General features: G+C 41.9%; 2 protein-coding genes across 7 annotated transcripts in view; one reads left to right on the top strand and one right to left on the bottom strand.

Moving 5' to 3' along the window:
- Glyr1 (glyoxylate reductase 1 homolog) overlaps nucleotides 1-9,151 on the bottom strand; it is a 34,875-nt gene extending 25,724 nt beyond the window's left edge. For both annotated transcript variants that reach the window (XM_036196243.1, XM_036196244.1), the window contains exons 1-3: nucleotides 9,057-9,151; nucleotides 8,015-8,051; nucleotides 7,018-7,097 (exon numbers count right to left, since the gene is read on the bottom strand). In XM_036196243.1, coding sequence (XP_036052136.1) covers nucleotides 7,018-7,097; nucleotides 8,015-8,051; nucleotides 9,057-9,094 — 155 coding nt within the window. In that variant the 5' untranslated portion in view covers nucleotides 9,095-9,151. The remainder of the gene's footprint in view (nucleotides 1-7,017; nucleotides 7,098-8,014; nucleotides 8,052-9,056) is intronic.
- A 116-nt stretch (nucleotides 9,152-9,267) lies between these two features.
- Ubn1 (ubinuclein 1) overlaps nucleotides 9,268-20,897 on the top strand; it is a 32,797-nt gene continuing 21,167 nt past the window's right edge. For 3 of the 5 annotated variants that reach the window (XM_036195750.1, XM_036195748.1, XM_036195745.1), the window contains exons 1-5: nucleotides 9,268-10,033; nucleotides 14,468-14,755; nucleotides 19,670-19,756; nucleotides 20,269-20,364; nucleotides 20,678-20,812. In XM_036195750.1, coding sequence (XP_036051643.1) covers nucleotides 14,507-14,755; nucleotides 19,670-19,756; nucleotides 20,269-20,364; nucleotides 20,678-20,812 — 567 coding nt within the window. In that variant the 5' untranslated portion in view covers nucleotides 9,268-10,033; nucleotides 14,468-14,506. Of the gene's footprint in view, nucleotides 10,034-11,341; nucleotides 11,734-14,467; nucleotides 14,756-19,669; nucleotides 19,757-20,268; nucleotides 20,365-20,677; nucleotides 20,813-20,897 lie in introns of those variants that run through there. The other 2 variants (XM_036195747.1, XM_036195746.1) reach the window with 2 other exon arrangements.

Below are 20,897 nucleotides of genomic sequence, written 5' to 3'. Positions count from 1 at the left end.
ATTTATCACTACACTAACTTTAATTTTGGGAGACAAGGATCTAATGTAGCCCAGGTTGGCTTCAAACTCCATATGTAACTAAGGATGACCTTAAATCTTTGATCCTTTTATTTTTACTTTTCAAGTGCCAGGATTATGATCATAGGTGTGTATCACCATGTCTGATTAATGTAGTGATCAGTATCAAATCCAGAGCATTATGCACATTAAGCAAACACTCTACTGAGTTACAGTCCTTGGTCTTACGATGGCATTTTAAAGACTGTTCTCTCTCTTTTTTTTTTTTTAGGAGAGGTTGGTGGTGGTACTAGGATGAAGCCAGGGCTTGCACATGCTAGTCATGTGCTTTACCAATAAGCTGGACTCTTACACAGACAGCTGATTTGTTTACTTGTAGCGAGCTGTAACTTGTGGCTGGCCTTACAACCTTTTCCTAGGATTTAGAAGGAGCTGTACCCATTCAGACCTCCTGGCTTAGAGGCCTGCTGTAGTGGGAAACTCAGCCTGGATGCTGGTGTGAGTACATCTGACATGACTGACAGCATGTTCCTTGGTGTCTTGTCATACTTCATCTTCAAATGGAAGACAGACCTGCCACTAAGCCATTCTCAGATTACTCCACTTAAATAAAAATTTCCATACTTTGGAGCTGATTTCTCCTTAAGTGAAAAACCATACGACAACCTCACATATGCGTCCCAGCCACTGCTTAGATACAAAAACCTGGGCTGGAGTTTTGAAATGGAGGCACACAACAATAGGACTGGATGGGGATGACATTAAAAAGACACAGGAACAGAAAGCCTGTATCAGACTATATGGGTCTCCTTCTCTATCTGGTTGTGTGATACCAGTACTTAGAGGCTGAAGATGACACGTGTCATCTCTAGTTTTAAGCTATTTAGAAATGAAGGCACCAAAAAACAGACACGCACATACTCACACAAAGGCAATATGGAAAAGTCTCAGTTCATTTCAAGCAAAGTTTACCTTAAAGACACCAACAAAGCCAAGCGTGGCTGTGTACTCCTGTGATTCCAGCACTTGGGAAGTGGAGGAAGGAGGATCAGGAGTTCTAAGCCAGTGTGGGTTACAAGAGATCCTATTTCAAAACTACAAGAACAAAACAAAATATCACCACCACTACCACCACCAACAAAAGAAATCACCAAAAGACTTGCAACTAAGATGGATTTAGAAAACTTTGTTTCTAAACTTGGTGTCCTACTTGGTTTTTATTGTCAACTTGATACAACCAAGCCTAGATTAGATCCTCCTCGTGAGAAGGAGGAGAACTCAGATCAGACTGGCCTGTGGTCCCTGGGGGAAATGTTGTGACTGTTGATGCGGAGGACCCAGCCCCCTGTGGGCAGTGCCACAACTGGGAGGTTGGTCTTGGACTGTGTAAGAAAACTGGCTGAATAAGCCAGTACGTAGCATTCTTCCATGGTTCCTGCCTGACTTCCCTAGAAGATGGACCTTGACCCAGAGGCATAAGATTAAAATTGCTTTTGGTTGTGGTGTTTATCACAGCAAAAGAGAACTAACCAGGATACTGGGTAACATCCTCAAGTGCCAGATGAGGCTTTCTAGCTGTGCTGCCCACATTAAGCAACAGTTACCGCTCCTCAATGGGCCAGCTTCTATAATTCTATTACATGACACCTGTTCACTCATGGCACTGTCATCAGCCATGGAGGGAGTCATTATCTGGACATGAGCTGTTCCTGTTTTTGGGAAGGCGAGTCTAGTCCATTCTATTCAGGACAGCCTCCATGCAGCCCTGGCACAGGGACAGGTTGTGCCAGTCAAATATCCAGAACATTGGACCTTACTACTCAGCTCAACTCTCCAACTATGAAATGGTGTTAGATGTAGAGAAAGTAGATTGGCCAATGCCAGGTGAAAAGAAAAAGGCATACTCACACAATGTTCTTCATCATTAATCACAGATTTTAGTACCTTACACCTTATATCAGCCAGGCCTAGCTCACTTTACATGTGGCTTGATGTAAAAAGCTCCTGAGTCTGGGATCCTGGACACCTTACCATTTAAATTTGCAAACCCTGGCCCTCATGTGAGAAGAGTCAGAAGACCACCCATGCACTTCCTGGAAGCAGAGGGGAGAACTGGCTATAAAGACTGCCATGGAAACAGAGGTCTCCAGTCACTAGCTGCCCAGTTTGCCTACAAGCATTCTTTTAAAGGACTGATTTATCATCATTACTTTTAAAGATTTATTTTAACGTGCTGTATCTGTGTTTTATTTGCATGTATGTCTGTGCACCATGTGCATGCCTAGTGATCATCAAGACTAGAAGGGGGCATGGGATTATATGGAACTGGAATTACAGACAGTTGTGAGCCCCATGTGGGTTCTAGAAATTGAACCTTGATCCTCTAGAAGAGAAGCGATTATTCTTAATCACTGAGCTATCACTTCAGTCCCTGCAATAGTATTCTTGAACTGGTGGCTCTGAGAACCTGTAAACTAAATGAATACTTCCTCATTTTGCTATCTCCAGCTAGAGATCAAACCAAGAATTTTCAATTGTGTGTGTGTGTGTGTGTGTGTGTGTGTACATACATAGACCATGGTGCAAGTATAGAGATTAGGGGACAACTAGAGTCAGTTCTCTCCTTTCACAATGTGGGTTTGGAAAACTGAGCTCAGATTATGTGGACTGGCAGCCAAGTACCTTTATCTGCATCTTGCCAGGCTGCATTGTTGTTTTTATTTTATTTTTTATGTTCATTGGTGTTTTGCCTACACATGTCTGTGTGAGGATGTCAGAAACCCTGGAACTGGAGTTACAGACAGGTGTGAGCTGCCATGTAGGTGCTGGGAACTGAACCCAGGTCCTCTAGAAGAGCAGCCAGTGATCTTAACTACTGGGTCATCTCTCCAGGCCTTGATCAAAAAAATTTTTGATGACATTCTTTTTATTTTTTATTTTTTTTATATTTTTCCCCTGGAGCTGAGGACCGAATCCAGGGCCTCAAGCGCTCTACCACTGAGCTAAATCCCCAACCCCCCAAAAAATTTTAAAAGATTTTATATTTATTTACTTCTTTGTATTTGCATGCACAAGTGTGTGCAGGTGTCAGTGAAGAGCAGAAGGTGGCAGGTCCTTAGGAACTAGAGTTATAGGTAATTATAAGCTATGTACCACAGGTGCTGGGAACCAACTAGGGTCTTCTAGGAGAGCAGCAAGTGCTCTAAACTGTGGAGCCATCTCTCCAATGTTGGATCAAAGTTTTAAACTCTGTGCCTCATCTCTTCTTAGATGAGTAGCAATCAAGGACAGACTTGTCCAAGGTGGATTCTCATACACTGATTCTTGATGTTTAACCATGGTCATATGGTATAGTTAACAAAGCTATGTTGAAGTTATTTTTCTCTCTAGATTTTAAAGTAAATGGGGAAAGTTGTGTCTTGGAGAGCTGAATCCATCTCATTAAGTCCTGTCCTCAACATGCAGGCCTAATGAAGTAGCTTTCGTCTTCTTTTCCTAACTGTGGGATGCCAATATAATCTGTTAGATGATTTGGTAAGAAAGGAAAGGAAAAGCCAGATGTCTAAAACTTTAGGATCATATTATATATATCTTATATACATACACTTAAAATTTTTGTTTTTTATTTATGTGTATGTATGTGTGCCATGTGAGTTAATGTGTACCATGTGTACAGATATAGGTACCCTTGGAAGTCAGAGGGTCCCTGATGCAGGTGCTGGGAACCAAATCCAGTCCTCTGTAAGAGCAAGCAGTAAGTGTTGCTAACTGCTGAGCCACCTCTCCAGGACCATCATAAGATATCAATAATCTTACTCAAGAGGCTATGTATTTACTCTGCAATAAAGGTCCTTGATAAAATAAAATTTAATTACTTGTATTTTTTCTATTAATTCATGTGTCAATTTTGAAACTGAGTATATCTGACTGAATCCTATGTTTCTCAGGAATGTAATAGCATGGGGTGTGCCTTATTCACAGGGCCAGGGTCCAGTCACCAATGAAGTCTCCAACACAGGATGAGCCAGGATCACACTTACCCTCATCCCTAATGTCATCGTTAAAGGTTCCACCCCAGCCACAGACATATTTGTCCTTTAGAAACTAGTTTTTGTCTCTAAAAAATTCAGTTACCATTTGTCTATAACATCTCCAAGGTGACTACTTCACATAGGAATCATTGTGCTGTTCTTGAACAATCACACAACATTTCATTTGAGGTGTCCCTTGCAGAACTCCTGAAGGCCACAAGCTGGTTCCTAACTCCTGACCATGCTTTTTTCAGGCTTTGCTTTCCCATAGTAAAAAGCCCTATTCTTTCGTTTGACATGTCCTTTCTCTGGATCTTGATTACCTCTATCTGGTCTTCCGGGAAACATAACTAAACTGTACACAGTTTTCCTGGAGAGTCATAGTACAAAGGTGGGAAAATGTATCCTTCCATGTTAGAACGAATGCCGCTTTTCCTCACAAAGCATTCCCATATGAGGATGGCTTAGAAAGGTGAATTGGCTTAGATCGGAGAGCAGGTAGAACTAGTTATCTGATACATGTTAGGCAGACAACACATTCAAAGCTATTTCCCCCAGTACTCTGCTGCAACTACCTGATCTGCAGATCTCACCTCCGGAGATAGTACACTCACCCTAAATAAGCCAGCCTTAACAAAGCTGAGCACAGAGGAAGCTGTCCTTAACAGCAGTGCTACAAACCCTTATCACTTTTCTATTGATCACCAAACAAATAAACAAGCACTTGACTCCTACAGTGGGTTTTATCTTTTGGGAAATACTGAGTATTGAACCCAGGGCTTCATGAATGCTAAACATATACTATATTACTAGCTTCATCCTGAGCCCTTCTAAAAAAATTTTTAAATGTGGAACTCCATCAAAGGAGCTAAGAGGCTTCAAGTCATTTATAGGCACTGTTTCCCTTGTATCCACTTGCTATGTACCTACTCGAGAGAGCTTTTGTTTAGAAATCACACCATCACTACCAGTATTGGGTTATTACATAGGCATTGAGCATATACCCCTTTCTCACTGGATACTCAAGTTTATGCAACTTTGATTTCCTATGTCTTACTTAGTTCTAGTATTTTATATACATAGAGAAACCACTATATCCTCCTAGGATTTTAGTGTTAGAAAAAAAATTACCAAAGAATGGCTTTCAGACCTCAAATAATCTGAATGAGTTCCCACATTTTTTTTTTTGTTTGTTTGTTTTTTGAGACAGGGTTTCTCTGTGTAGCTTTGCACCTTTCCTGGATCTCACTCTGTAGACCAGGCTGGCCTCAAACTCACGAAGATCCACCTGGCTCTGCCTCCCGAGTGCTGGGATTAAAGGCGTGCGCCACCATTGCCCGGCCCACATTTCTTTTAGATATGTTTAATTTTTCATTTAGTCACCCTTAAAGTATGGCTAGTACTATTGCCTGTGATTCCCTAGCATCAGTTACCTCAGGCAAGAAGCCTCTCCTTTCCCATAGCTCAACAGGATCTACATTGCCTTTTCGTTCCTGATCATCCAAACTCTCATGCTTTGCAATTGGATTCCCATCTTGTCTTCCATCAGCTTTCCAAGACCTTGCTGTTCTCCACTGACCTCGCCGTCTTTCATCACAGTGTCCTAGTTACCCTGGTTACTCTGCACACTATCCCAGCTGCACTATTAAATCTCGTTCCCTTACTAAGCTCCACAACATTCACTGTCCTAGGAATTCCTTCAGCGTCTAGCACTATGGAAGACTTATATGCAAAATAACCAACACCTGTTTTTCTTATCAGGATAATCTTCTTTAAGTAGTCAATGGCACTAACACTTTCCTTCCTTTCCAAGGCAGGTGGGGTAGTGGTGGTAATGGCAAGTGCTATACCACTGAGCTATAGTCCAATCTCAGTGCATGGCACTGAACAACATTCCCCTTCCACAGGCTCTGCTCTTACAACTCAGAGTAATCTTCCTTGAAACACTGCCACCACAAAGCTGGTAAGTTGGCTGGTGAAAAGAAAATGGGGGCAGGGTATATCTGTATTGTGAAGGTCAACATACTATGTAAACTGAAACCTGCTTGAGCACTCTGACACACAAACTCCTGAATGTGTGAAGCAATCTATAAGGTACTTTCATATACAATATTAAATGTTGCTTTTAAGGAACTAATATTTTAGCCATTAGTGTGTTTAGTAGGAAAAAAAAATCACATATTTTTTAAACTTAGTAACATTTTTCTTTTAACTGTTATAAATATAAAAACAAATGCTTAAAGAAATCAGGTTACCTAGCCAGAATCAGGCAATCATCTTGTACTGAGAACAAATCACTACAAATTCAAGTTAATACACATTCTTCTCTCTGTGTAACTTCTTAAACTGCTTTCTGTAATGTCAAAGACCCTCAAAGTAATGGTTCTAGATCCTTCCAGTTCAGCATATACTAGGAAATAAAGCTTTATAATTACAATGACACAGTAAGTTACTTTATCTTACAAATGGGAACAGGATTAAACAAGTACTTTTATCAAATAACATCTTGGCTTTCACTATACTTCAGAAACAGACCACACTACATGGTCATTAAAAGAAAATCAGCTGGGCATGTAGTTCAGTGGTCAATGGCTTGTCTAGCATGGGAAAGACTCTAGGTTCTATCCACAAGGCCACAAAATTTTTTAAAAAATTGATGAGAGAAAGCAGCACACAGGAACTATATTGATTAAGTGAAGATATAAGGAACTACTTCAATGTGCCTATAATATGTAGAAAGCTATGAACTCTGGTTCTCCCCTGAGAGACATTACTATTGGCTGCAGAATAATTTTTGCCAGATAAGAAAGAACAGCCCCTTTTGTTTAGGCACAAGCCAGAATGAGGTGCCATTTTTTCACACACTGCAGTGAGCCTGAACTAAGGAGCCTTAGAATAGTCCAAAGCAGCTCAGACTCAGGGGAACAACCACAGGCAACACACTCCCTCAGGGAATACTACTACTCACTGATCTTCTGTTCCAAAAAACTTCACAAAGAAGCATTTCTTTCCACGTGGTTTCTTCAAGTCCTTGGGTGGATTAACAATCTGAAGGATAAAAGGGGAAAAAGGTATGACAACACAGCAGTCTACTAGAAAAGTATTTGTCATAGCTCTAGCTAGGCTGGAAAAAACCCAAAGATTTTAAAAAGAACTATGTCTCAGAAGAAACCAAGGCTTTCTATCTGTCCCATATCTGGCTATTGTGATGTGAAGAAATGTGCAAATATTCCTTAAATTCCCCATAGCTAACAGGTAGTGATTGTTTAGTAGATACAGTTTTTACTGCAATGGGCCCTGGTATACAAGCAGTTAAAACTAACAGCAATATCACCCTACCCCTATGTGATAAGCGATCAATGAAGAAACAGAAAATATTCTCCAAAATATTTTCAGTGCAGCAAGAGTTAAGGCAGGAAATGGTGGAAATAAAGGACCATTGAGGCACAGGAAACACCATATTGCAGAGTCTACAGACATTTCCTGGATTCCTAGCAAGACTATAAAACCAGAACATTTGGAAAGCAATGATGGATCACCTCTCAAAAAATCTGGAACGTCAACTTCTGCAGATATGCACTGGAGCAGCACATATGGTAACGGGAAGAAGATTTAAACTTAGTTGGGACAAAAATACTTTGGCTTTTCACTAACCTACATTTAGACTTTCCTCTTCCTGGAGAATCGGTTTCTTCTTTCTTAGATTTAAATGTAATGCTACATTCTGATTACAATTGATTTCCAAGATAAAAACAAGTTTCACAAACCATCTCTGACTGAAGAAAGATGTGATTACTGTACATTAAACACTTTGATATACCTTTCAAAACCTAATGATAACTAGAGGTAAAATACCTAAGTTTTATCTGAACAAGCTCATTTAGAGACTGAGGGAAACTCAGCATTCTCCCACATCCTTAACTTCAACTTCAGAGGTCTTCCTTTAATAGCAGCAATACACTCACCTTTCCTGGCCAGGGAGGATACCGGCCCAGTTTCCCCCTAGAGAAAATAATACAGAGTCAGATCTTGCCCTGGAAAAGCCAGTCCATCTCCTTCAGCCCACTCAACAAGCAATTTATGCTCCTACAACTCTAGGCTGGCACTTTCAAGGGCCAGAACAAAAGCAGGCAAACTGGAGTCTTTAATGGGCCTTCCACAGCTCGGCTCAGGACCTTCACACATGGAATACAGAACTATACATGTATGTGCCTGATGTCTGTGCATTCTTCCATTGAGAAGAAATACAGAGTAACAAAACCATTAAGAGTCATTAGTCTGGGGCCTCCCAGTGACAGGGTTGGAAACATTTCTTTCTCTTTGTAAACATACTTTCCCTAAGTCTGGTTTAATTCACCACAAGATCGGCCTTCCTTTGACAAATGATCATGGAAACCTTCCTCTAGGTCGGGAAACTACGCAGCTCCAAGGAGACAATGGTCAGTTTTGATTCTGGCTGTTGTCGGAGACACAAGGAACAGAACGAGAGGCACTGGTCACCGCCTAGCCATCATTTGTAAAGGAGAAGTCCCCTCCCCTCGATTTCTTCATGGGGCAGCGCCCGGCACCGGATTTCGCCACTTGGAGCCTCGAGCCCACTTCTGTCCCATCGGAACGCGGGTTTGGACGGCTCTGTCCCCCAGCAGCGAGGTAGCCTCTCCTGCTTTGAGAAGAGCACCGGAGAGACCCCGGGACTCACGAACCCGCGCGACAACGGAACTCGCTGCACTGGCAGCCAGCGTCCGGGCTCCAGAGCCGGAGCCCTCCCCTGGGATGGCCTCAGGGTTCAGAGCCCGGAACGCCGCGGCCACCCTCGGCCTCGGTCCCCCGGGGACCGGACAGCCCCTTCCGTCCAAGCGTCGTTCGCCGCGCGGCGGCACCTCGTCTTCCCCACTCTTGGCTGCCAGGAGCACATAATAAAGCTACTTCTGGGACAGCCGCCAACCCTGCAACCAGGAAAAACAGCTTCGCGCCGTCGTTCCCTCAGCCCTAGCCACCGGGACTCACCACACCAAGTCGCCGAGCCGCAGACTCACAGCCGCCATCTTACCACCCAACCACCGCCGCCGCACGGGCAGCCGGGAACTTCAGGTCGCCGCGGCACCGCCCATTGGAGTGGGCCTGACCACGTGACGGGGGCCTGCTGTCATCCGCCAAGCGGATGCGCTGACGTCACCGCGCCGCTGGCGCTCATTGGGCGGCTTGGAGACACGTGACTTAAGCGCCGCGCTCTCTGCGCGTCGAAGCCCGGAGACTCCAGGCTCCTGCCCCCTCCTCCCTCCGGCTCGTGACAACGAAGCGTCCACGGTCCAAAGCAGCCGCGGCGGAGGCGGCGCGGCTGGACTAGCGCGAAAGGAAGCCGACTGAGCTGCCCACCTTGCTTCCGGGGCTCTGGACTCATCTCAAGCCTTTCTCGCCGCTTCCGTTACGGCCGTTAGTCGGGCGCGGGCCCCGGGCCGTTCCTGAGCCTTAGGTGCCGGGCGGACGGTTCTTGGAGCTCGGGTGCTGCCTCGACTGACCCTGGCGCGGCCTGGAAGCCCGTCTCGGTCCAAGCCGGGGGTCCGAGAGACCCTGGTTTTCCGCGAGCCCGCGCTGGGGGCGGGAGCGCCAGCCTGCTGAGGAGCGCCCTGCTCGACGGTCGGTTTCCGGAGCGGCGTCCGCGCCAAGCGTTCTCGGCGTCGCCTGACTTGTTTTCTTGGACGTGGACTTGGCATATCTCGGCTCCCCCGCCCCCCGGGCTGGCGAGGGAAAGCGGCGGTTTGTAGAGAGGCTCCCTTCCCACGGGCTGGGGACCCGGCCATGGGCCGCGGCGCGGGCCCTCCGCGTGCCCGCATGCAGCGCTCAGGAGCGGGCCGCTGAGCCGCGCCGCAGCCCGGGGGTCCCGGGCGGCATGAGGACCGCCACGGGGGGACGTCTGCGGCCCGCGTCGGCTCTGGGACAACAGTGTGTGCCGCGGTCCAGTCCAGCCTCCCGCGTGAGTCTTTGTAAGTAGTGTGACACTTTGCAAGAAGTTGTGACAGCTGGAAGACAGATGACAGCGTAGTGGGAACTGTTAGCTGCCGGGGGCAGGGCGGCTGCCCCTAACTTCCGCAGAGGTTGAAGCTTGACTTTTGTTTTGTGTAAGAAAGTCTCACACTCAGAACAGACGCCTGGGAGTACGTGGACTTAACTTACAGCTGTACTTTTTTGAGTCAGTGCCGGCTTGGAAGGTGTCAAGTTCATGCCCATTTCCCCAAGGCAGTGTTCCCGTGTAGAGGCTTTGGCTGTAAATTGCTCTGGCGGTGGTAGGGTGGAGAAGCTTGGTGGGTGCCTTGGATTGACCCCAGCCTATTTTTTCTTAAATTTCCCAGAAGTACCAAAGATTATTTGCAGGGACTGCCATTTACACTGTGTTATTTTAAACACAGACTGACCATTTAAAGTAAGTGTATTTAATATTTCATAAAAATTACTTAATAAAGTTCAACAAGTGCTCTTAATTTAGAAGTTAGAATTTTGGAGGAATTAAAGAATATTGTAATGACATCTTTAAATGTGAATCTTTACAACTAGACCTAGAAGTAATCCCATTAAAGTAAGGAATAGAGCAAAGGATACACTGTCTAACTCTAGCTAATGAAAAAAGAAAATTATCTAGTTCTACCTAATGAAATAAGACAGGAAACAAAAATAAACGTGGAAGAAAAGTTGTCATTTCTGTAGATAATAAAACTGCATTTTGGAATAAAAAGAGAAAAGCCGTTAAATAAGAAGACAATGATAAAATCAGCATACACGTTTCTTTGTTTCAGCAGCAGTCTGCTCAAAAAGTAGAGTGATGAGAACAAAACATAAACAATACCTGGGAACACCTGGAGACACAGAAAAATCAGCGGCTTTTACATAATCTTTTTGTGTGTGTGGTTTTTCAGGACAGGGTTTCTCTGTACCCTTGGCTGTCCTGGAACTTGCTCTGTAGACCAGGCTGGCCTAGAACTCAGAGATCTGCCTGCCTTGATTGGAATTGAAGGCATATGCCACCACCTCCCTAGGCACAACTTTTTTTTTCCAGAGCTGGGGATCAAACCCAGGGCCTTGCGCAAGCGCTCTACCACTGAGCTAAATCCCCGACCCTAGGCACAATTTTTTAAAAAAGTTTTTTTTTTTTCTTCCTGTGTGCATTCTAATATTCAACTCATTCTGAGTATTTAAAAACTAGTCTCAAGCCAGGGCTACATGGAGAAACCCTGTCTTGAAAAAACAAAAAAAACTCTAATCTCTAGGTTTGTGTTTTTGTTTTCTTTTTGTTTTATTTGAAGACAGAGTTTCATGTAATCCAAGCTGGCTTTCAGCTTCTTATATAGCCAAGAGTGATTTTAAATTCCTGGTCTTCCTGCCTCCTCCTCCACAGTGCTGAGATTACAGGTGTATATTACCATTCCCAGTTTAATTCACTGTGGGAATTGAACCCAGGGCCTCCAGTGTACTAGGAAAGCACTCTACTGAGCTACATCTCCAGCCCATTTATAGCTATTTTTAAGACGTGTAAAAATTCATTCATGTTTTGTTTGCAAATTTAAGAATTTATATGTCAAAAAATTACTTGAGGGTCTGCAAGATGGCTCAGCAGATAAGGGTGCCTGCCTCCAAGCCTGAAGACCTACATTCAGTCCCCGGAACCCACACGATGAAAGAACCAACCTCTGTAAGTTTTCACACATGCACACATATACATGCATACTTGCATGTGAAAATAAAACTTGGACACATGTTTGAGACAGCACTAGCTTAAATAGATTAAACTTCCTTAAACAATTGACTCTTTTAAACCAGGTCAATTAGATTCTCTTAAGTGTTTTATACTACATGTATTTTTTTCTTAATTTGCGTAGATACTTCATATTTCTTTTCTCTCTCTTTTTTTTTTTGGAGGGGAGGGGGATGAGACAGTGTTTCTCTGTGTAGCCCTGGTTGCCTAGAACTCTGTAGACCAGCCTCAAACTCATGAAGATCCACCTGTCTCTGCCTTCCAAGTGTTGGGATTAAAGGCATATGCTACTCTGCCCTGCTATTTCATATTTCTAAAGAAGCAAACTTGTAAACTTTATAGTAAGCTCTTTCCAAGACTATAACTCATTTTTGTTGTTGTTGTTTTGTTTTTTTGAGACAGTAGTTTTGGTGCCTGTCCTGGATCTTGCTCTGTAGACCAGGCTGGCCTTGAACTCACAGAGATCTGCCTGGCTCTGCTGGGACTAAAGGCATGTGCCACCACCTCCAGGCTTATTAATTTACTTGTATAAATGCAATTCAGGTTCTTTTATGGACTTTAGAATTTAATTACACTTTCTTAAGCATTTGGAATTAAATGCATAAGTTTAACATGTCCTTTAATATATCTATCTGATCATCTTAAATGTTTCTAATGGCCTAGCCCAAGAACAAAATAGTATGATGTGAACATCATAAAACTTAACCAAAGTCTGATTTGTAAGAGTTAATAGGTGATTTACTTTGTCCTCTAGTCTTGTCTCCCTGCTGACTAAGGCTTGCAGAGACTGTTGTAACTAATAGTATTGTTACTGGCTATGTGGATTTGAGTTGTGCCCTCTGAAAGCCTGAACTGAAATGAGGATACATTGAAAAAGTTGTGGCTAAACAGAAAGACTAGGATCTGGTTGCCACTTCCTTCATCCAATTGAGTAACTTGCTGATCCATTTCTTACAGTAAGATTGTGTTTCCTCTCAGTGGGGAGCCTCCAAGCCTTTAACTTTCAGTTCAAGTTTATTTTTCACAGCCAGGTGAATTTCCAGCAGTGTCCTGAGGCCCTTCGAGGTTTCTTTTAGGGTTCTTTTTTCCAGTGTCTTAGTGCATGTTGGTAAACATTTTGCACAGGCCAATCTATTTTACTGCTTATGTCTTTGCAGCCTGGTTAGATGATTTTGTTTTTTAACTCATTTGTTTAGTTTTTACTACCTTATCTGGTCTTATATCACCTTTTTATGATGATAATGAAATGAATGAATTTGAATATATCCTAATACACCTACATATATATATATATATATATATATATATATATATATATAGAGAGAGAGAGAGAGAGAGACAAATCATGCTGAAGTAATTCTTTTTTTGTTTGTTTGTTTGTTTTGTTTTTTGAGACAGGGTTTCTCTGTGTAGCTTTGCGCCTTTCCTGGATCTTGCTCTGTAGACTAGGCTGGCCTTGAACTCAAAAAGATCCGCCTGCCTCTGCTTCCCAAGTGCTGGGATTACAGGCGTGCGCCACCACTGCCCTACGAATTAATTCATATTTACAACTCATTCTGCAAAGTATAGTCACATTTTGTAGGAAACTTGCAAAAAGGATTCTAAAATTGATCGAAATAGGTTAAAAGCCAGTTTTTTGTTTTTGTTTTTTTTTTGTTTTTTGTTTTTTGTTTGTTTTTCGAGACAGGGTTTCTCTGTGTAGCTTTGTACCTTTCCTGGAACTCACTTTGTAGATCAGGCTGACCTCGAACTCACAGAGATCCACCTGCTTCTGCCTCCCAAGTGCTGGGATTAAAGGCGTGCCCCACCACTGCCCGGCCTAAAAGCCTTTTTTTTAAAAAAGATAATTTATTTTTATTTCATGTGCATTGGTGTTGTGCCTGTATGTATGTCTGTGTGAAGGTGTCAGATCTTGGAGTTACAGATAGTTGTGAGATGCTATGTGGATGTTGGGAATTAAACCAGTGTCCACTGGAAGAACAGAGTGCACTTAACCACTGAACCATCTCTCCAGCCCCCAGTTATTATTTAAAGAAAAAAAAAAGATGAACTTTTAATTTAGTATACTAAAAGTGTAAGAGTTTTCAAGACAGAGCAGTACTGGTTAAAGAATCTCTCCAGTACTTGATTAAATGTAACACGGCTTTTAGCATGGACCATAACTATATATGAGGTCTGCTTTGGTCTATGACAAATCAACAGGGAACGGAAGAATCTTCAGTAATTGGTACTGGGAACTGGGAAAAAACAAGTTAGAGCCTGTTCTTAGACCTTAGAACATAGTTAGTTCAATTTAGGTTAGAGTTATAGAAGACTGACTTGGTGGTTTTTCTATTCTATATGGTCTGTTTGTAAAGGACTTTCTAGGCACAAAGGAAATGAGAAGGGTCACATGCCCCACCCCCCAAGAAACAAAACCCAGTTTTGACTGCATCAATATACAAGCTTTTGACCTGAATTATGTGATGTTGGAATGATTTCTAAAATAGGAAAAATTTTATATTTACAACTATTTACTTAAATGAGTTAAGATAGTTATAATTTGTCAATGGATTCTTCTTGATAAGGAAATTTTTTTTAAGTCTGTGTAGTTGACAACTATTTTGTTATTTTGAAAATGTTTATCTTCATTATTTTGGTTTGACTTGGCCCTTCTTTTCAATGTTAACAGAAATCATGCAGTGACACCTGCTAAGACTTGTTGGTAGCCATGTCGGAGCCCCACAGGGTCCAGTTCACCTCTCTCCCAGGTTCTTTGAATCCTGCATTTTTAAAGAAGTCCAGGAAAGAGGAGGTTGGAGGAACAGAACAGCATCAAGACTGTGAGCCAGCTGCAGCCGCTGTTCGGATTACACTCACCCTCTTTGAACCAGATCACAAACGCTGCCCAGAGTTCTTCTACCCAGAGCTGGTGAAGAGCATCCGAGGGAAGGTAAAAGGCTTTCATCCCGGAGACAAGGTACATTCTAGTAGACCCAGAGTTGCTCTGCAGACCTAACATGAAGATATCAATATGTTCACATGGGCCTTTTTTTTTTTTTTTTTGTGGTTTTTTGAGACAGGGTTTCTCTGTAGCTTTGGAGGCTGTCCTGGAACTCACTCTGTAGACCAGGCTGGCCTCGAACTCACAGAGATCCACCTGCCTCTGCCTCCGGAGTGCTGGGATTACAGGCATGTGCCACCACTGCCCCCGGCCACATGGGCCTTTATATCAGGGAAGTAAGTCCTGGGCTTTCCCAAGATCACAATTCATCTAGAGTGAGAAAAGAGAATTCTTTTAATATCTGTCTCCTGCCAGGCAGTAGTGGCACAGGCCTTTAATCCCAGCACTTGAGAGGCAGAGAGCCAGGCTGATCTCTGTGAGTTTGAGGCCAGCCTGGTCTACAGAGAGAGATCCAGAACAGGCACCAAAACTACACAGAGAAAACCAAAAAAAAAAAAAAAAAGATCTGTCTCCTGACTTATGCTAGAGAAAAGTATATGACACATTCAAGGCCAGTTTAAGTTATGGCTGATTATATAAAAAAGAAGCAACACATTTTTTAATGTTAATTTAATTAATTAATTTTATTGGTTTTTCAAGACAGGGTTTCTCTGTGTAGCCATGGCTATCCTGGAACTTGCTCTGTAGACCAGGCTGGCCGCTGACTCCCAAGTGCTGGCATTAAAGGCATGTCCCACCGTTACCCAGCTCATTAACATTTTAAAAAAGTATGTGTGTGTTTATATAGTTTCAGAACAGTGTCTTTGATTGCTTTCTATTGTTGTGACAAATATAGAGACCAAAAACAATTTGGGGAGGAGGAAAGGATTATTTCAGTTTACAGCTTACACTACAGTCTATCATGAAGGAAAGTTAAGGCAAGAACAGAAGCAGGAGCTATGGAAGAATACTACTTAGTGGCTTGTTCCTTTTGCCTTGCTTAGTTACCTTTCTTATGCAGTCTAGGGCCACCTGCCCAGGGGTGTCACCACATAGAGTGGGCTATTCCCACATCAATCATTAATCAAGAAAATATCCCCATAGACCTGCCTACAGGTCAATCTGTTGGACACTTTTTCTCTTTTTAATTACTCTAGCTTGTGTCAAGCTGACAAACAAGTAGCACATAGTTTTACTATTATAGCCCAGATGACCTTGAATTTAAGATTCTCTTGTGGCAAACTAAGTGCTGGGATCACATACTTACACCACTATATCCAACTAAAAAATATAAATACAATTTTTAGTTGAGTTACACATACATGAAAAAAGTACATATGATAAAGTTTGTGGGTTTTCACAAACTCAGCCCAGCCATGTAACTTGTACATGATTCATAAAATACAACATTTACCAGGATACTAGAAATACTACTTGCCTCAAAGAACACTATCCCCCTTCCTCACAGGCAACTGCTATCAGTTAAGACCAGTTTTGCATATCTTTGTGTGTTGTATGTATATAGAATCATGTATCATGAGTAGGAGCTAGATGAAGAGCATTTTATACATTTACCGAATATAGTATACTGTGTTAGGCTAGAAGGAGAAGGTCAGTAGGATCACACTTGTGGCAATTTGGTCTCTGGTGGTTTTTACTAGAACAGGGATGAGGCCAGTACCTGGTTCACAGTGTCTGAGGGTAGAGTGAGATCATGTTGTTAAAGTCTCTAGCATAGTGTCTCAGTGCCAAGTACTCACTTACCTGACTCATTTTAGGGGTGTTTGGAGGAAGCATGTCTAGTTAGAAACATTCCTCACTTTTCTTAAGTAAAAATGTAGAGGGTTATGTTTTGTTTTGTTTGAGGCAGGGTCTCATGTATCCCAGGCTGGCTTCTTAACTTACCATGTAGCAAAATGCTCTTGAATTTCTGAACCTTCTTCCTCCACCTTCTGGGTGCTGAGATATGCCACCACACCTGACCAAAAATATGTTTATTATTTTTAAAGTTATAAGTGTTTTTCCTACATGTGTGTGTGTGTGTATATATATATATACTGCATGTGTACCTGGTACCTGCAGAAACTAGAAGAAGGTGTCAGATCCCCTGGAACTGGAGTTATAGATGATAGTGAGCCATCATGTGGGTGCTGGGATTTGAACCCAGGTCCTCTGTAAGAGCAGCCAGCACTCTCAACCACTGAGCCATTTCTCCAGCTCCATTATTTGCTTTTATGTATGTAAGTGTTCGGTCTATGTGTGTCTGTACCCTGTGTGTTACATGTAGAAGCTACAAGAAGGAGTTGGGTCCTTTGGAACTGGAGTTACAGAGGGTTGTGAGCTGTTATGTGGGTTCTGGGAAGGGGACCCCAGGTGCTCTGCAAACACTCTTAGCTGCTGAGCTATCTCTCCAGCCCAAATGTTTGTTGTCTTGATTGATACTTAGCCAGGATAAAGTCCATGCATCTATACCAAGAGTCATTGTGTTGTATAAGAGCCAGTAAACAGGATGAGAAAATAATTTAAAATCTGTTCACTGTTACTTTTTCAGTGTAGGGATGGTATCTTCTTCCTTAAGAGAAAGAGACATTAGCAAGAGTAGGTTAACATATTTATTTATGGGCTCAAACTTCGATGCTCTTACCTTGTTTTTTATTTTGGCAGCTAGGGTAGAGAAGCTCCATATTACTTTCAATATTGCACAAAAATACATGGAATATACTCTTGGACTTCAGTTTTACAACTCCTGAGTCAGTTTTACGACTCCTGAAAGGAGGATCTGTCTTGAAGTGTTAAGAGTATAGTCATGCATGAGGTCCTGGGCATCCACTCCCACCCCTAGTATAACCTGATATGTTTGTGTGTTGGGTCAGTTAGCACCTATTCTTTACAATGTGAAGTGCTGCTGCACGGTGGGAAAGACTGTCCGTGCTTCATGGGAATTTACAGTCTCATGGGTATTTTAAGAAAATCCTAGAACAGGTAGCAGAAGTTAAAATATGATAAGGTTTAAGCCCCAAAGGGCTGAGCTTAACAATGGCCAGGATGCTATCTGGAAAGAGGTGAACCTTTGGTCTAGAAATAGTAATTGAATGGTGTATTCCTTGGCTTTGAAGAGTTCATGTTGAATTGGTTAGTACTAAAAAATGGGATTTCTAAAGTTATTTTAGCCATTTAAGTTGTATGTGATCATTGTAGAAATATTAGAAGATACAAATAAGCACTTGTTTTTAAAAATAGCCCATGTAGATTTGGAGAGATGGCTCAGTGGTTAAGAGCACTGGCTGCTTTTTTTTTGTTTGTTTTATGTTACTCTTTTTTTTTTTTCTTCCCTGAGACAGGGTTTCTCTGTGTATCTTTGCACCTTTTTCCTAGAACTTACTTGGTAGGTAGCCCAGGCTGGCCTCGAACTCACAGAGATCCGCCTGGCCCTGCCTTCCGAGTGCTGAGTTTAAAGGCGTGTGCCACCACTGCCAGGCCTCTGGCTGCTTTTTTTATACAGGACCTGAGTTCCATTTCTAGCACCCACATGGTGGCTCACAACCATCTGTAACTCTAGTTCCAGGGGATCTGATGTTCCCTTCTGACCTCTTTGGGCACCAGGCATGCATATACTATGCATATATACGTTCAGGCAAAGCACTTGTACATATAAAATAAAGATAAAAATTTAAAAATAAAACCCAGACATTAATTACCATTAAATGTTTATATTTTGTATGTACCACAGTAGTCGTGTGTGTGTGTGTGTGTGTGTGTGTGTGTGTGTGTTTATATATATGTATATATATGTGTGTGTGTATACACGCTATAAATCATGTAACTGATCTTATGGGTGTGTGGGTTTTAGTAGACAGGAAGGTGGAATACAGGATTTTTTTTTTTTTTTTTTTTTAGGTTGGAAATTGAGCCTTATATAATCTGGGCTGGCCTAGAACTCTGTTCTTTTGCTTCTGTTTTCCAAGTGCTGAGATTACAGGCATGTACCTCCATGCCTGGCCTAGAGACTTTTGTTTTGAAGCAAACATCCATTTTTTAGTATTTTATTTATACTCTAAAGTCTTAGCATGTGTAGTGTAATCTCTATTAATATTAAAATTCCTTGCCCAAGAACATAAGTCCAGCTATGGACAATTTACTTGATAAAAAATAAATGCATGAGTAAACTTATGGAGTAAAAATAAACTTTAGAAAAACAGATGAAAATATTTGGAATGATTATTGAGATTGGCAGACAAGAGGGTTATGATAGTGGACCCTTGAAGGTATGTTTCCAAGGGTAAGAATTCCTTGAATCAGTGTTTGACTTGAGAAGTACTATTCAGACCACTTTTTGAGTTCCCTTAAGTTTGTGTTTGACTTTTAAACACAGTTCTGTAGACATGGAACATCTCTAGTAAAGGCCCTTTGCTTGGTTTGAAGACCCATTGTTAGGCTATTGTACATATTTGATCAAGTTTTCTTGAAATTCCATATTCATTTTCTCTCTCTCTCTCTTTCTCTTCTCTTCTCTCTCTCTTCTCTTCTCTTCTCTTCTCTTCTCTTTCTTAGGGTTCTTGGGTTGAACCTAAGGCTTTGATTATGCAAGGGCAAGAACATTAAACTAGGCTCTCAGCCCCTTTTTCTTTTAGTTTAAGACAAGCCATCCATGCCTTGTTTAGGTTGGTCTTGACCTCACTCTGTAGTCAGGCTGGCTTTGAAATTGTGATCCTTGTGCCTCAGCCTTTCTAGTAGCTAGGATTACAATGAACTGATACACCTGCTGAAATTCTGTTTTTTAAACAATACAACATAGTGTGATGGCAGCATGTATTCCATCTTGCTGTTTCTGAATAATAGTTTTTATTACACAGTTTATAAGTGTTGGGTAGTCATTGAAGGTTCTTTAACCAGGACCGTGGCTTTTTGTGTGTGTATGATTTATTTTTTTGTGAAATGATCTTTTTCCAGAAAAAAGATGTCTTGGATCCATTCAACGATGAAGAAAAAGAAAGGCATAAGGTGGAGGCCCTTGCACGGAAATTTGAAGAAAAATATGTAAGATTTCTGTGCTGGGCAAGACAATAACCTCATTAGTGAGAACAGTCTCCAGGCATTTTCATGTTCATTTAGTGGATTATCATATAGTCAGAAATGATCTGGAAATTGATGTAGCACTCAGAGGAAATAGAATATAGCTATTAAACAAATGCATTAAGGTTCAGAGCTCTCAGGTGGCAGGAAAAATGTGTGAGTTAAATGGATAAATAAGTCCTTAGAGAATGTGTTTTGTTACAGAACAAAAGAATCCATTTATTTCATTCTTCTGTCTTAGGCCATTTATGCAGATATAAATCTGCCCTATTTTCAAAGGTCTTTAGACAAGGGGGTTGGGTGTGTTGGGGTATGTTTATGAGAGAGACAGACAGACAGAGAGGAGAGAGACAGGGTGAGGGGAGTATGTATTTCAGTGCTTTTCAACCTTTAATCACTAGCTGATGAGACTCAAAGCAACATTTAATTCATTGTACTTATCAAAAAGTGTGTGACCCCTTGCTTTTAAATTTCAGGGTGGAAAGAAACGTAGGAAAGACCGAATACAGGATTTGATTGATATGGGGTATGGCTATGATGAATCGGATTCTTTCATCGATAACTCTGAGGCGGTAAGTAGTTAATGAATGAATTGATACTGACAGTGGGGCAGGGTTGTGACATCTTAGTGTGTCCTCTTAGCACAAAAACCCTGAACTTGAGAGCAAGGGACTTCCTGGACCCAGGCTTTGGTTTTTTCATTGAAACTCACCACCTCTTCTTTCCAAAACACCTAGTAGCTTGCACATTAGTGATTGAGGAGAGAATGCTTTAGCATGGTGTCTGAAGAGTGACAGAAAATCCTAGTTCATCTCTTAAGATATGCTTTGTACCTTGAACTATAGAACCAGAAATGGGAGCTGATGGTATGTTTCTCCCCCGCAGTATGATGAACTTGTTCCTGCTTCTTTGACCACAAAGTATGGAGGATTTTACATTAACTCGGGAACCTTGCAGTTTAGACAAGCTTCAGAATCTGAGGATGACTTCATTAAGGAAAAGAAGAAAAAGTCTCCAAAGGTTAGGATATTCTTTCTTTTGGATTTCAGAAATACTTTTTGCTATGACTGAGATCAGTAGGTGATCTAGAATATGCACTCTTAGG

This window comes from Onychomys torridus, chromosome 8 (genome assembly GCF_903995425.1).
Source record: "Onychomys torridus chromosome 8, mOncTor1.1, whole genome shotgun sequence".
Classification (NCBI taxonomy): Eukaryota; Metazoa; Chordata; class Mammalia; order Rodentia; family Cricetidae; genus Onychomys; species Onychomys torridus.
The sequence above is the reverse complement of the archived record's forward strand: the minus strand, read 5'-3'. Positions and strand labels throughout refer to the sequence as shown.